The 15,890-nt window shown below is 43.4% G+C and overlaps 2 protein-coding genes across 6 annotated transcripts in view; one reads left to right on the top strand and one right to left on the bottom strand.

Annotated features, from left to right (window-relative positions):
- Nucleotides 1-1,601: 1,601 nt before the first annotated feature.
- On the top strand, nucleotides 1,602-7,921 carry mrpl37 (mitochondrial ribosomal protein L37). The gene is made up of 7 exons (XM_053651036.1): nucleotides 1,602-2,328; nucleotides 2,892-3,075; nucleotides 4,839-4,954; nucleotides 5,759-5,944; nucleotides 6,291-6,442; nucleotides 6,660-6,863; nucleotides 7,686-7,921. The coding sequence occupies exons 1-7, from the start codon at nucleotides 1,989-1,991 to the stop codon at nucleotides 7,764-7,766; spliced, it is 1,263 nt and encodes a 420-aa protein (XP_053507011.1). The 5' UTR covers nucleotides 1,602-1,988; the 3' UTR covers nucleotides 7,767-7,921.
- Nucleotides 7,922-8,635: 714 nt separating this feature from the next.
- The window catches only part of ssbp3a (single stranded DNA binding protein 3a), a 32,283-nt gene continuing 25,028 nt past the window's right edge, over nucleotides 8,636-15,890 (bottom strand). For 2 of the 5 annotated variants that reach the window (XM_053651030.1, XM_053651031.1), the window contains 7 exons: nucleotides 15,247-15,310; nucleotides 14,413-14,483; nucleotides 14,226-14,289; nucleotides 13,573-13,601; nucleotides 13,262-13,363; nucleotides 12,693-12,865; nucleotides 8,636-11,490 (listed from right to left, as the gene is read on the bottom strand). In XM_053651030.1, coding sequence (XP_053507005.1) covers nucleotides 11,475-11,490; nucleotides 12,693-12,865; nucleotides 13,262-13,363; nucleotides 13,573-13,601; nucleotides 14,226-14,289; nucleotides 14,413-14,483; nucleotides 15,247-15,310 — 519 coding nt within the window. In that variant the 3' untranslated portion in view covers nucleotides 8,636-11,474. Of the gene's footprint in view, nucleotides 11,491-12,685; nucleotides 12,866-13,261; nucleotides 13,364-13,572; nucleotides 13,602-14,225; nucleotides 14,290-14,412; nucleotides 14,484-15,246; nucleotides 15,311-15,890 lie in introns of those variants that run through there. The other 3 variants (XM_053651034.1, XM_053651035.1, XM_053651033.1) reach the window with 2 other exon arrangements.

The following is a 15,890-nucleotide window of genomic DNA, read 5'->3' as shown; positions in this document are numbered from 1 at the left end:
TTAACTTTATTGAAAAGAAAAAACTACAAACAAACAAAGAAAAAAGGCTCTTCAGTAATGCGAGTCGACTCACCTAAAAGAGCCGACTGAAAGAGTCGACTCCATATGAACGACACATCACTAACTCGTGCTCGGTTTTAAACCCTCACTGTTCACACTGTTGAATCAAATCCGGTTAAATAAAACAAAAATCCAGTCACAGGCCACATTTTGTTCCTGTTTACGAACAAAGAAATATATTCAGAAATAAATAGACCAAATGCTATTATTCTACACATTTAAGTAATGTGCCTATTTTTTGTAATAATTTGTGGAGTAATTTATTTATTTATTTATTTTTTTAGAACTAAAGGGATCCCTGACTTTAAAAAATTTGAGAGTTCCAGCGTATAGTCCAGTAAATACGGTAAATCCTACCTTTCTTGGAAGCAGCTTTGCTGAGTATACACAGCAGATGAAAATAAAGAGCAATCCTCAGACCCATGCTGTATCTATCACTCCTGGTGTTTTTGTCACACTTCACACGCTTTTGCCAAAAAAAAAAACTGAAAGAGGGAGAAAAAATAGAGATGCAGACAGCGGAGTGTGTGAAGCCTTGATGTGAAATGTGATGGTTTCAGGGGTTCACCTTCTCCGCTAAATTTTAATGAGTGATATCGAATACACACAGCCGGCGGCTCATGGAACTGTTTGGAGAGTCGGCATTAAATGTTAATGTGTCGCACAAAACGCTGCTCTCTCTAGAAGTCCACGCTACAAGGATAATGTTTAGCCACCAGTTTAGCATCTGTACGGTGTCTCAGACAGAGCTGTTGATGTGCTTTCTGACTCTGTGTGGCACGCTGTTATCTATAAACACGGACAAAAAATAGTCGTAGCTCCATATTTAAGATGAATCGCTTTCTTCTAGCAACGTGCCGTTTGCAGATAGTCATCACTTTGACTCAGTACCTTGAGCCGGCTCTTTGAGTCGGCTTTTTATGTCAGTACTTTGAGTCGGCTCTTTGAGTCAAAACTTTAAGTCAGTACTTTGAGTCAGCACCTTGTGTCAGTACATTGAGTCAGTACCTTGAGTACTTTGAGTCGGCTCTTTATGTCAGTACTTTGAGTTGGCTCTTTGAGTCAGTACTTTGAGAACATACCCTGGGTCAGCACCTTGAGTCAGTACTTTGAATCAGTACATTGAGTACTTTGAGTTGGCTCTTTATGTCAGCTCTTTGAGCCAGTACCTGGAGTCGACTCTTTGAGTCAGTACCTTGAGTCGACTCTTTGAGTGAGCTCTTTGAGTCAGTACCTTGAGTCGACTCTTTGAGTGAGCTCTTTGAGTCAGTACCTTGAGTCAGTACCTTGAGTCACTCATGGAGTCAGTTGTTTGAGTTGGCTCTTTAAGGTGAACATTTAGAGCAGGTTCGCATATATAAGCCTCTTTACTTTCTTTCTTTCTTAAAATTAAACGTGTTATATAAATACTCTACATTAATGTAATAAAATAATTAATTGCTATTAAGTTTAAAATATTGTTTGTAGGTTCTGACTAGGAAGCGTTTTCAACTCTTATACGTATCATATTTTGGAACTAAAATTGAAAGCGTTATATAAATAATTAACCGTAATACAAAAATAGTTATTTTACATAATGTGCATTATGTTTCATGTTTGTGCTGTCTGTAATATTTTGGAACCAAAATAAAATGAAAAGTGTTATATACATAATTTAACATACATTTTAATTCATGTATTTGTGTACTTGAAATGAAATTGGCGGTTATATCGTGTTTGTCCAGCAGGTGGCGGTAATAAAGCAGCGCAATTCTTTGTCTAAACGCGTAGAAGAACAAAACCCACCCACGTGACTTGGCAACATGGCTGCCTCCTGAAGGAAAGCGAGACAAAATGTCAAAACCAGCAGTGTATTATTTATGAACTTTTATTCTTCTTATTAAAGATATTGTTGTCAGCATCTGTGTATAATATAAGCATTCGGTGAGATGTTTAGCGCCACGGTGCGGAGGTTAGCGCTCTCGGGCAGGAAGAAGGTGTCGGCGGAAGGTGAACTCCTGCACCGCTGTCTGTCTGTGAGCTCCTGCGCGTGTGGAAAAACTCTTCCGCGTAAAAAGCCCCGGGATGTTCCTGAAATCCAGGGACTGGAGCGCATCACCTACGCCGAGAGGAAGCACTATGTTCCCGGCTTGGCCAAGCCCGTGTTCCCGGACTGGGAGAAGGACTGGCACGACCCGCGCAGGTACCGAGCTCCTGCAGCCGAGAGCATGGAGCTGTACAAGGAGACACCGTGTTACATCTACACCCAGAGAACCAACCCGCTGGAAGGTGTGTGTGTGTGTGTGTGTGTGTGTGTGTGTGTGTGTGTGAGAGAGAGAGTGAGTGAGTGAGTGAGTGAACAATTCAAAACAAGTCATTAACAAATACTTTGTGTCACTACAGTTTATAAATCTCTTCATAGCTCTTTCTGTCTGTGATTCTTTATCTCTCTCTCTCTCTCTCTCTCTCTCTCTCTCACTCTCTCTCACTCTGTCTCTCTCTTTCTCTCTCACGCTGTCTCTTTCTCTCTCTCTCTGTCTCTCTCTTTCTCTCTCACGCTGTCTCTTTCTCTCTCTTTCTTTCCCTGTCTCTCTCTCTTTCTCTCTCACGCTCTCTCTTTCTCTCTATCTCTCTCTTTCCCTGTCTCTCTCTATGTCTCTCTCTCTCTCTCTCTCCCTCTCTCTTTGCCATTCTCTTTTTCTTTCTCTTGCTGCCTCTCACTGTCTCTACATATGTCTGTCTTTCTCTCACTCTGTCACTTTTTCTGTCTTTCTTTCTTTCTCTCTTTCTGTCCCTCTGTCTGCATGTCTCTCTTTTCCTCTGTGTCTCTCTCTCTGTCGTTCTCTTTGCAGGTGTGAGACAGGCCCTGTGGCTCACCAAGACAAAAGTCGTCCCAGGTTTTCCCGCTCAGCTCCTGGCGTTAGCGGAGAATCCGGCCAATCAGCTGGAGGATCAGGATGAGCGAGTGCAGAACGCAATCAGACACGCCCGCTTCTGGGACACAAACCAACTCCGACCCCCTAAAGAGAGATACTGGTGAGTGACGAAACTCAAAGCGGTGAACTTTTTGGTGTCGGTTCCACTCGCCCGAGGGGCTTCATCTTCACGATTCGGCCCGACGCAAAGTCCCCTTGCTGACACCGCGCTGAATGAAACGTTACAGCGTTACCTCTGACTGGTACAAAGCTCTGACACTGGAGACTCCTTCCATAAACGCTAAAGAAACGTCTCCTTGCAGAAAACTTCGCCGTATCCGTATTTACACACATTTTTGCTTTGATTGTTTACGTGGAGCGTCCGTCGTCCCTGTGAGTGAGCCGGGGTTAAATCCACGCCGACGGTTTTCCCCGGTTTCGTCCGTCGCAGGATCGGCTGAGAGAAGGGTCCGCCGTCACGATTATACAGTACGAGAGCGGCCTCTAGAGGCGAAATGAACACCATCACTGACTAAATTTGTTGTGTTGTTTGAAGTGTTTTTCTGATTCATTTTTGGACGTCCCTCTCTTTTTATTTCTTATTTGGAGTGGTACTCTTTGGTTCAGTTTGGAAATGTATCTTTTTTTGCCGTAATATTTATTAACAGTTAAACCTATAAACATTAAGATATATTTATTTGGTTTAAAGAAAGTACAGGACATTTTCACAGTGCAGTCAGTGCTGTTTATTTTTGTAATAAATTTGACTCGGAGTGTTACGTTTTCATTCGGTATGAGTTTCAAAAGCTTTATCGGTTGATTAACGGGTACCGGCCGACTAGTGGTAAAATCCTCTATCGCTCGACCGCTGGTGTTATTAATAACACTGTGATGATGAGGCTGATCTGAGCGTGTTTCCTCTCTGCCTTGCTGCTGTAATGTCCCTCTCTGGCCTCCGTCCTACTGCCCAGCTCCCGGTAATTGGCTCGGCTTGGCTTCAGCGCCGCGAGTGGCATTTGGCTCGGCGCTGCTCTGACGGTGCGGTGAATTTAATGACTGGCATTAAATGCAGCGCAGCGTGCCTGACAGGCAGGAGGCGGCACGTTAAGCCTTTATTAATGAATTGTGGCTGCAGGGGGCCGGCTGTTCACGGCAGCGTGTTCGGCAGGGCTTTGATAGACCTCGTCCCCCTCCCAAACACTGGCCTTTGGAGGCCTTTTCATCTGCACTACAGTCCGGCAACGCTCAAATACAGAAAGGCCACGACTTAAACTGACATTCTTCTCACACACACACACACACACACACACACACACGGGCTAATAACGTGACAACTGATGTAGAAAGTTTTATTTTGGATCATATACATTACATAATATATTGGAGTATTAGTTTATTGATCTGGCCAATTCCATATCTGTGTCCATCCCATAATTCTGTTCACCAGGCAACGTAAACAGAGCGAATTCTAATGCATACGATATTGTGATTATATTATTATCATAAATTAAGTCATAAAAACTTAAAACGGTTATTCTAATATCAGCGCGTGGCTTGTGCAGAAACGCCAACATTTACACCTCACGCGCAGCATTTACGGTTTTCGGCCTGTCGCTACGGCGATACGGGAGACATTTAAAAAAAGAAAAGGGGGGGGGGGGGAAGACGCTTCCGATTTTCCAGTGAAGCAGCGGTCAGAGGAAACGCAAATAAAATGAACCGAAGGGGAAAGGACGTGGGACGTAAAAGATGCGTTTGCGTTTTATCTCTTCGACTTTATGCAGGTGAACTTTGACCTCTGTGATGGCAATTGATGACACCTGTGCTAGTGCTTCCTACCTTCTTTATTCGTTTGCTAATCCTCGTTTTCTGGCTCGTCTGCAGTCCGTCTCTGTTACACAACCTGCTCCACCTGTGCCGAGGACTGCAGGTCTCTCATCCGGCGCTCGGACACAGGATGCTGGCGGAGAAATACAGCCTGTCGGCCAGCTGGACCAGAGGTGAGTACACGCCCGAGGACGTGACAGGAAATGATTCGTTGGTGGAGTCGTTACTGAGCATGACGTGTTTTCGTCATCGTCGTGGAGCAATTCTCTACATCGTTTCTGCCGTGCGTGAGTTCTTTTCGTCGTATTGAATTGTACATACTGAATTATATCATCTTGGGTCATATTACATCGAATCATATCGTACTGTACGGAATCGCACTGAGTCTCATCATATTGATTCGTAATACTGAATCGTGTCATGTTGCACATTTAATCACTGAGTGATGTTGCATTGTAAAGGCTCGAAAGTGTATCATATGGCATTGAGTCATGTCGTATGGATTCATATAATCTAGGGAATCGTATGATAAATCATGTCAATTTGTATTGTTAGCTATATAATCGAATCATATATCAAATTGAATCATATCACACCGAATCTTCTCGTATCGAATCGTGTCGCATTGAATCGCGTCATATCGAATCGCGTCATATCGAATCATGTATCAAATCGTGTCATATCGAATAGAATCATGTCGTATCGAATCGCGTCATTTCGGATTGAATCGTGTCGAATCGAATCGTGTTGTATCGAGTCATATCGAATCGTGTCATCAGATCGTTAATTAGACTATTATTAAGATGCACACCATGTCATCTCAGAAGGAGAAACATACACACACACACACACACAGTCGTCAGTCACGTATTTGTTGAAGCAGTGTATGTTCTATAACGCCCCCCACAGGCCACCGTTCTCTTACACACTCCAACCTAAAATCAGAGGTGAAGTAACTCCTCTGTGGCGTGTTTCAGGTGAGGATCAGTTCCAGGTGCGAGGGCAGAACGGCTTCCTGTTAAGCAGCACGACTCCACTTCCTGCTGTGGCCGGAGACGAGGAGATCCGCTCCACGTCTGATTACCTCCTAGAGACCTTCTACCCCATCTCCCCCACCATCGATCTGCAGTGTGCCCACGTCTACCAGCTCCGAAACCACACCGGTGAGAGTTACCCGTAACCCTGAACCGCCCCTTTAATCACATACTGTCTGTCTTCCTGCCCGTCTGTGATATCCGTCTGTCCTCTATTCTCTCTGTCTGTCATTTCCTCTGTCTACTGGTCCGTCTGTCTGCAGATTGTTGTCTGCCACTCTGTCTATCATTCTGTCTGTCTACCATTCTGTTATTTTGTCTGTCTGTGTGTCTACCAGTCTGTCTGTCATTCTGTCTCTCTGCCTGTCTGTGTGTTATATTACAGGAATAAATCGGTAGTTTTTGTTCTCACGTTAAATGATCTGACGCAGTTATGTCTTAAACTGTGTGTGTGTGTGTGTGTGTGTGTGTGTAGGTTTCAGAGAGGATTACCCGTACCCTCACGCTCACACACTCTTCATCACGGAGGCTGGAGATGCGCCTAAACTCAAACCCGAGCAGCTGAGAGCTAAACTCATCATGTTTGCGTTCGGGAACGCCCTCGCCCGCGCCCGCGCACTATACGGGGTGAGAACTTCCCACTTTCTCACCAGCTGTGCGTAAATATGTGCACCCTTAAACAGGGATTCGAGCAAAAATAAGCACACACGTGCTTATAGGCCTTATATCCATATGTATCTGATGTTTAATATATAATCAGCCATTAGATAGAATTGGGCTCACTAGCTTTCGTGCATTATTATTATTATTATTATTGCTGTTGAAATTCCGGTGTTTCCTGCAGAACGAGTCCAGGGTTCTGGAGAAGCCCATCGTCGTGCAGTGTGTCGGTACCAGCGGCCGTCTCTTCCAGTTCGTGGTTTTCCAGCTGAACACCACGGACCTGGAGTCGGACAGCGGCGTGAAGAACCTGGCGTGGGTCGACGCCGATCAGCCGCTCTACGACTTCGCCAAGGTCCGGCCGTTCATCAAGAAGAAGGTGGTGAAGGTACGTGAAGCATTTAGAAGATTTATCCCATAATACACTCACATTATGGTGTATTGAAGGTATATAAACAAGAAGAAACGAAGGAATGTACTCGGGGCGAGGGATCAGAGGTTTTCTAAACAAACTCTCCTTTCTCTTTAATCATCTCCTTTCATTTCCTGTTTATTTTGCATTTGAAGAAGTTTAATTACATAGACGTGTGAGAAATGAGCAATGTCTCTTCGGAATCCAAACTCGGCACAGGTATCGAGAAGAAAAAGCACAGTCAGGGCCGGAGACTTTACTGAAGTGTCCGTTACGCCGTTACGCCGCGATCCGTCGTATCAGGATCTCGTCGAGTTCAGAGCAGGTTTTCCTCAGGTCTAAAGGTGTTCCAGTGCTTCGGCTTGGGGAAAAACGTGCCCGCGTGTGAATTTGATAAAGCCGTAAAGATTAGCGATGATAAACGACGTCGAATAAGCCGACTAATCTCGTCTAATCTAAGCTCATCAATAAGGACGAGCTGAAATCAGCGGAGGTACGTTACAGATCTAAACACGTTTTCACGACATAAAAGCTACATATAGTCAAGTAAAATTGAGAAGAATCCAGTGGACCGGGTGTTGTCAGCCGTGTTCGTCGGAGAACTCGGGCTGGGTGGAGTTCCCAGTTCGGAATTCCCATTTTTCCATGTCCGGTTGGGTTTTTTCCAACTTCCGAATACGATGGATCGTGGTATTTTATGGCCCTCTTTAATTCATGAATACAGCTAAAAGGCCTCATTTACCAGCAGACACTGTTTCACGACTCAAACCTGCTCCGTGTTCCCCTCTCGCTCCCCAGGTTCCTGCTGGTTTGGCCGGATATCAGCCCGAAACCTTCAAGAAATTCCTGGCGCTTTACCTGCACGGGGCCGCAAACTGAGACCGACCGCTGCTTCTTTTCTTTCTTTTCTTTTTCCTCCCTGTAAGTTTAATATTTCATCGTCATGTAAAATGTGAAAATAAAATAATAAAAAAAAAAAAAAATGAATAAACCAAAATCAAGTCCAAAATGGTTTCCGTTTGATGATTAGATGAAGGACGGGGTTAAAGGTCACGATATCGTTTCACCGTACCACCAATCGAGCAACGTTTCATACAACTAGAATCAGATTAGAAGTCATTCTTTATTCATTAAAAAACTTGGTTATGGCGCCCTCCGATAATATTGGCACCCTTGGTAAATATGAGCAAAGGCTGTGAAAATTCGTCTTTATTGTTTAATCTTTTGATCAAAAAATTCACCGAAATACTCTGCTCTCATGGATAAACAATCACAAACAAAACGCAGGTTTATAAAAAAATAAATAAAAATCTTCGTTAAATATAGGTGTGCAACAATTATTGGCACCCTTTTAGTCAATACTTTGTGCTAGCTCGCTTTGACAAGATAACAGCTCTGAGTCTTCTCCTATAACGCCTGATGAGGTTGGAGAATACATGGCGAGGGATCTGAGAGCGTTCCTCCATACAGAATCGCTCCAGATCCTTCACGTTTCGAGGTGTACTAAAAAAATGTAAAATCAATGGGAATATACTTCAAATATATATTTATCTCATATGAACTCATAGGGGTGCCAATAGCCTTCTTTTGCTCATATTTACCAAGGGTGCCAATATTAGTGGAGGGCAGCGTATATTTAATAATCATCTCCAGGCTGGTATCAGTGGCTCCACCTCATTCCACCCCTCCGTGGTTGATTCGGTTCCTCTAGCAGCAGGACGCTGAGCTGACGAGAGCAAACACCGGAATCTGTTTATACACCTTTATTTTGAGAAGAGGCAGAAAGGAGTTTTGCATTCGTTATCAGTTTCATGGACAGTAAAATAATTTAATCAGTCATTTCTGCAGAGCTTTGCTTTCTGAGGAACAATGTAAACAATAAACATTAGAGCAGAAAAATATTATACAGCAAAACGTACACGCGCGTGAGAGTGTGTGTGTGTGTGTGTGTGAGAGAGAGAGAGTGTCCAGAGTGGAGATCCGAGACGTTCCGCAGTAAAACAGAAGGGTTTCAGAAAAGACTTTTTAACAAAGTTATCAAAATAGCTCTGATTTAAACGTGCCATCGCCTGCCTGGTGTTCTTTTTAAACAACGTGAGCAGGAAAAAGCGGTGAGATCAGTTCGGCAGTAGGGGGCGGGGCAGTAGGGGGCGGGGCGGGGGCGTGAACAAACGTTTGTTCTCCTGAGAAGAGAATAATGAGGGAAAAAAACTAACTTTAAACCCCCAGCTCTGACAGTAACGCAAATTTATGTTAATGCGCTCGTTTCTATAGCAACAACTTTAAGAATAAACGTGTGATGATCATTGATGGCGTTCGTGACGGTTTTCTGTAAGGAGTAAGGGTTTATCGAACAATTTTCGGAAGGCGTCTCCAGTGTCGGCGGTAAAGCTGTAATGTTTTCAGGTCAGTGGAGTTTACGCTTTTTTTTTATTCTGTTTTTGCTTGTATTTTTTAATCTTTTTTAAAAACACAGGCTGGTGAGGAGCCTGAGATACGACGCGACTTGAGAACTTGTTTCTCGACGTCCCGCATCATTAAATACGTCTATAAATGGATAAAAACCATCGTGTCGCGCTTTAACGAATAAATAATCGTAATCGCCGTGGCGTACGAGGAATTAAACGCTCCGTGTCGGCTCGTGACTCCGTACTGTCGATTGTTTTCCTCGACCAGCACGACCGGAGTGTTTTATTCCTTACGTAAAAAAAAACAAACAGAAAACGTCCGCGTTGTTATTATTTGCGTGAATATCGTCACGCTAATGAGCTTCCCGTTACAGGATATTAAACGGTATTAGACGACGCTCGTCGCGTGTACGCGTCGTTCGGACGTGAACGGAGAATCCGTACGATTTTTAAACGTTCTTGTGTTTTAGGAATTTCTTTTAAAGGTGTTTATAGTTACAGATTTAGAAAACTCGGTTGAAAACCTTTCACGACCGATGGCGGAAAAAAAAAACCGACGACGATGTCTTCAGGGGAAACGTCTCGAATACGCGCCGACTTCTCGAATGTTCCTTACTAGGAGATTATTATAAATGAGATATAATGATATATCAACCTGTTTAAAAAAAAAATACTTCATGCTCAGAATTAGAAAAACGATCGGTTCTCCAGTAGAACAAGACAAACTTGAAATGAGTAAAAATGTCTAGAATTATTTAATAATAATAATAATAATAATAATAATAATAATAATTCCTTACGAGAGGAAACCACAGATAAATTAAACTATATTATAGAAATTTTCCCTGGTTACGGAAAGCCGTTTCAGCTTTTAATAGTAGTTCATAATTGAACTTTTTCTAATAAAGAACTTGGATTTAATATGTTATTTCAGGTCATTTCACCAGGAGGAATTTTACGTTGTACGGAACAGATCTGACGTGAATCCAGTCTTCACTGTTGGGAAATCGGTTGGATATCTACAGCGGTATTTCGAAAACGCCGCACGTCTTGAGCGTTGGCTAGTAAACAATTTGATTTGAGACATCTGTTCAAATGTGATGTGGAAATGCACCTGGGATTTTTACAAGTAAAAAAAAATAACCTCACTAGTGAAAATGATAGAACGACGGCTTTCCGTGGTGTTCAGACTGTAGGGGTTTTTCCTGGTTTTGTGGCAGGAAAGGGTTAAAGTGGGGGGGGGAAGTTGACAGTCTGAATATATATAAAGAAGAAGAAGAAGAAGGAAAAAAAAAAGCACAGCTGCTTTGTTCCCGAGTTAGGAGCGCACGGCGAGTCGTGTCAGATTATATCCTGAACACGGAGAGAAAACAATAATCCGACGGATCCGAGACGAGACCTAACGAAGGGCGACTCTAGTCCGACGTGTGCGATAAAGAACTCGTTAGAAAAGCGAGCGTCAGGGGGAAAAATAGTCAAAATTGTAAAAACGTCGATGCCTAACCTTCGTGGCGAGACGCGCCGAGACGCCGTCTGCGAAATAAATACCCGAGCCGAGCCGATCGCATGCCGAATAGGAAAGCTCTATAAAAGTCGAGAATAATTACTATAAAAATCTAAAATGCAGAAAGACGTAAAGTTTGAAGAAGGATTACAGGGAGCGTGTTTCCAGAAAGTTCTCCGAGCGTCCCGTGTGGAAATGATCCGGGTTATTTGGACGTCTATGCGGCGTGCTGAAACCGCTCTGCGGGAACGTTACGCGTCGATTTCTTTCGTTTCAGTTTCTCGGGAGGTTTTTTTTTTTGGTTGTCGTTGTTTTGGTCCACTGTCCTAAAATGGCGTCCAGAGAGATCCAGCACGGTGACGGACACGTCTTCGGATTTTCCGATAAAGGATGATAAATAATAGTATGATAAAATATAAACACGAGTGTGGAGGAGAGGAGCGCTGAGCCGAGAGGAGCGGGTGGAGGAGAGGAGCGGGTGGTGAAGTGGTGGAGACGGTGATGGGACGCGTCACGCTGGACATCCAGGACTGTGTTTCTGATGGACGTCTCGCTGCTGGGAGACTGAAGTCACTCTCTGGTTGTGTGCAGATTTTCTCGGTGTGTCGCCGAGCCGCCGCGGGCGCTCGGACACGCTGAAGATCGGACACGCGGACGCAGATCAGACGCTCATGGTCATGGTTGGGGAATACTGAAGACAGAAACAAACAAAGCAATCAGATAATTCCTGTATTCATAACTCTCATCTCTCTCTCTCTCTGTTTCACGTTTTCTGTCTGTCTGTCTCTCACTTGTCTTTCTTTCTCTTTCTGTCTGTCTCTCTCTCTCATTCTCTCTGTCTGTCGCTTGTCTTTCTTTCTCTGTCTCTCATTCCCTCTCTCTCTCTCGCACCCTATTTTTCTGTCTCTCTCTCTCCCCGCCTGTCTCTCTCTATCTTGTCATTCGTTCTGTCTGTCTGTCTCTCTCATTCTCTCTTTCTCTCGCACCCTATTTTTCTGTCTTTCTCTCTCCCCACCTGTCTCTCTCTATCTTGTCATTTGTTCTGTCTGTCTGTCTCTCTCATTCTCTCTTTCTCTCGCACCCTATTTTTCTGTCTTTCTCTCTCCCCACCTGTCTCTCTCTATCTTGTCATTCGTTCTGTCTGTCTCTCTCATTCTCTCTCTCTCTGTCTGTCGCTTGTCTTTCTTTCTCTGTCTCTCATTCCCTCTCTCTCTCTTTCTCTCGCACCCTATTTTTCTGTCTCTCTCTCTCCCCGCCTGTCTCTCTCTATCTTGTCATTCGTTCTCTGTCTGTCTCTCTCATTCTCTCTCTTTCTCTCGCACCCTATTTTCTGTCTTTCTCTCTCCCCGCCTGTCTCTCTCTATCTTGTCATTCGTTCTGTCTGTCTCTCTCATTCTCTCGCACCCTATTTTTCTGTCTGTCTCTCTCTATCGTCATTCGTTCTGTCTGTCTGTCTCTCTCATTCTCTCTTTCTCTCGCACCCTATTTTTCTGTCTCTCTCTCTCCCCGCCTGTCTCTCTCTATCGTCATTCGTTCTGTCTGTCTGTCTCTCTCATTCTCTCTCTTTCTCTCGCACCCTATTTTTCTGTCTCTCTCTCCCCGCCTGTCTCTCTCTATCGTCATTCGTTCTGTCTGTCTGTCTCATTCTCTCTCTTTCTCTCGCACCCTATTTTTCTGTCTTTCTCTCTCCCCGCCTGTCTCTCTCTATCGTCATTCGTTCTGTGTCTGTCTGTCTCTCTCATTCTCTCGCACCCTATTTTTCTGTCTCTTTCTTGTCTTTCTTTCTCTGTCACTCTCGCTCTCATTCTGTCGCACCCTATTTTTCTGTCTGTCTCTCTATCTCGTCTTTATTTCTCTTTCCGTCACACCCTATTTTTCTGTCTGTCTCTCTACCTTGTCTTTCTTTGTCTGTCTCTCTCTCTCTCACTGTCTGTTTCTGTCTTTCTTTCCGTGTTTTTTCTCTCTCTCTCTTTATCTGTTTTTCGCCGTCTGTCGCTTTCTGTCTGTGTATCTCTCTCTCTCTCTCTCTCATTCTTTTTTCTTTCGCCGTCTGCCTCTCTCCCTCTCTGAAGAAATATGTAAGTAAACGAATAAACAGGTAAATAAATTAGTACATATGTAAATATATAAAGTGTGTAAAGAAATAATCAAGGAAATAACTGAATAAATAAAACAAGTAAAGTACAGAATGAAATGAACAGCTTTTTAACAAATACATTTTATATCATTAAAAAAAAAAACAACATATATTCTTTTTTTCGAATGAGATTGATTTATTGCATTAAGTTCTATTCGAAAGCTAATTAACCACAGACGATTATTTTGGAAAGCCGTCTTTACCGGCGGTGCCGATCGTTCCCGAGGCCGTACGCGTGCAGCGGGCACGTAAAGCCTTGCGCATGTACGGTGTTTACACTCGGGGAACGGAATCCGCGAGATTAGACTCGAGTCCGAGTACTCACGTTCTCGTTTTGGAAAGTGTGCAGGAAGTTCCCTCCTAAATCGCCGTCGTCCCTCGGCGTGCCGGGCGGGTTACTCAGACTGCTCAGGTTATTCGGAGAATTCTACAGGTGAGGGAAAAACTCGTACTCGGTCTCAGCAGGTACACAGTAGTAGTGTTAAATTACTGGGGTATAAGAGGAATAAAACACTGCACGACGTGCCGTCATAGGAAAATAATCAGCGTCCCGGGCGACGACAGTGACCCTGATTGATCACACCACCCCGTCGTTGATTATTTTCCTAGAAGAGCACGGCACAGGTGTGTGTTTACCTTAGGAAGCCCGTCTATGTCCCCCGAGCCTGTAGATCAATAAACAAACAAACAAATAAATAAATAAAACATCATAATGCAATCAATTTAGTATCAGAGATTGAAAGCACTTTCTCTTGAAACGCAAAAAGTCAGTTTTTCTTACTCTGAATGTACAAAAATATAAATATACCATCGGAGAAGCCGGGTGTCTTTTTCTGCTACTGTATGTGCGCCTGTTTCAGTTCATTAACGCATGTTGTTGCCATATGGCAACAATTACATTTTACCATTTAAAAGAGTGCTCAAAATATATAAACTTGTTTAAATGACAAAATAAATAAATAAACAAATAAATCTTAACTTATCTCAGAAGTAGTTTTGCCTAAATAGTAAAAAAGTCATAACATTTTTACGAACCCTCCGATTATGACATCACCATACCATGTGATTGCAGAACAGGGAATGCAAACAGCACTTCCTGGTCATGTGACATGGCATGGTTTGTTTTTTTTTTTTAATGTCATGTGAAAGTTAAAGCCCCAATTTTTTCCAGTTACATAGGAAAATAGTAGTTTTGTATTATTGCCTATCCAAAAACTGGAGATAAATGAATTGTTGCCGTATGGCGACACCATGCAGTAAAGGGTTAATGACTGAAAGAATGATTTTACCTAACGAGCCGTTCATGTGGTGAGGCTCCATCCCTCCCATGGGGCCGTCTGGACCTAACGGGAACTAAAGACGGGGGGGGGGGGGACAGTAAATGAAAGAGAAACAGTCCTGCAAAGGGGAATTTATTATTATTATTATTATTCTTATTAACTTTTGGTAGGATTAGAGTTTTAAATCGTGACTCACGCTGGACCTGTTCCCTCCTGGTGGCACTGAGTTTATCATTGTGTACAGATTCTCACCAGAATTAGTCGAATCTGATGAACAAGGGGGGGATAAAAGTGAACAGATCATAATGAAGCTTGTAGGGGCGTGTGTGAGCGTTAAATTCGTTTTGGCTAATGGACCACGTCACACTTGGAAAAAGTGGGTCCAGAGAAATGTACTGGCTCGATAACACATAAACAACATCTCTTAAATGCGATTATTTATCGCTGGAGTGTATGAATAAATAATGTAAAGATTGTGATTGCATAAGTATTCACCCCCGTTGCTATGAAACATTCATATTCTTTACTTAAATTGCATATAATTAGCACGTTTTGTCAGTAAATAAATAAGTATGTACATCAATAAGTAAGTGAATAAATCAGTAAGGAAGTAAATAAATAGGTGCTTGTCGCGAGCCACGATTAGAAACTTTATCGTCCTGGATCCAGGCTGCGAGATGAATATTCGACACCCCTGGTCTACGGCCCCTTAACTCCGCGAGTTCGTACTCCGGACCTCGGGCTGGTCTCTTCGACCCCGAGTTCAGCAAGTGATGTCAAATCAAAATGGCCGCTCGCAGCTTCATCGTCAACAAGCAAAGTAGCACTTTTTACCTTTAAATGAGTCATACTATATACGCACACACACACACACACACACACGTATACGCTTGTAAAATCTATAAGGCTGCCTATACGTTCATTCCAGGCGTCCTGCTTCCGAGGAAAGTCGAATGCAGCGTAATTCTGAGGCAGTGTGACGTTCGAGATATTCACAGTAACTACTCTGAGGTTGTACGCAGAGGTTTACCTGCTGGACTTGGCATGATGGGAGTTCCTGGAGGACAGCCTCCTCCTGCGCCTCCAGGTGGACCCTGAGCCCCAAAAAAAAAACATATCGTGAACATCACAGATGAAGAGTTTGATCCGAATATGAAGTGTACACGGTATATTTTGAAGTAAAATGCTAAAAACAACAGTGGAGGAAGAATCGACTGCGAGGGGAGACGCAAGCAGCGAGGATCGACTGTTCTGCAAAGAGAACTGGAGGTATTTCCCTCCTGTTCCTAAAGAATTTCTCAGAGAGGCATTATTACTGTGTTTACATTCTGCTCTTATGCTCTGACACGAGGAACTGATGGGTGATGAACTGGATTCAGGAATCTGCTGCACATGACGCTACACTTTGATTTCCTCTTGGACTCCCATTGGCTGATGTTGATTATCGTTTCCTGCTGCTTCACGTACAGCACTTACATTACTCGGTTCATCACCAAGAATACTATAAATGCTCAAATCTAGCGTTTATTTGAAAAGGCGTCGCGAAGCATCCGGCTTTAAAACCCACAAACTAAAGAACTTTATAACTTCTGGCCTCTGAGGTTCGGGTGTGAGCCCAATTCGCGTTTACGACCCTCTTCTTTCCCGTTCCTTTGATGTCCCTTTGATCTTTTA

This window comes from Ictalurus furcatus, chromosome 20 (genome assembly GCF_023375685.1).
Source record: "Ictalurus furcatus strain D&B chromosome 20, Billie_1.0, whole genome shotgun sequence".
Classification (NCBI taxonomy): Eukaryota; Metazoa; Chordata; class Actinopteri; order Siluriformes; family Ictaluridae; genus Ictalurus; species Ictalurus furcatus.
The sequence above is the reverse complement of the archived record's forward strand: the minus strand, read 5'-3'. Positions and strand labels throughout refer to the sequence as shown.

Coding starts and splice junctions, on each gene's coding strand:
- mrpl37 (XM_053651036.1), top strand. CDS start 1,989: ATGTTTAGCGCCACGGTGCGGAGGTTAGCGCTCTCGGGCAGGAAGAAG. Junction 4,955..5,758: donor GTCGGCCAGCTGGACCAGAG/GTGAGTACACGC, acceptor GGCGTGTTTCAG/GTGAGGATCAGTTCCAGGTG. Junction 5,945..6,290: donor CCAGCTCCGAAACCACACCG/GTGAGAGTTACC, acceptor GTGTGTGTGTAG/GTTTCAGAGAGGATTACCCG.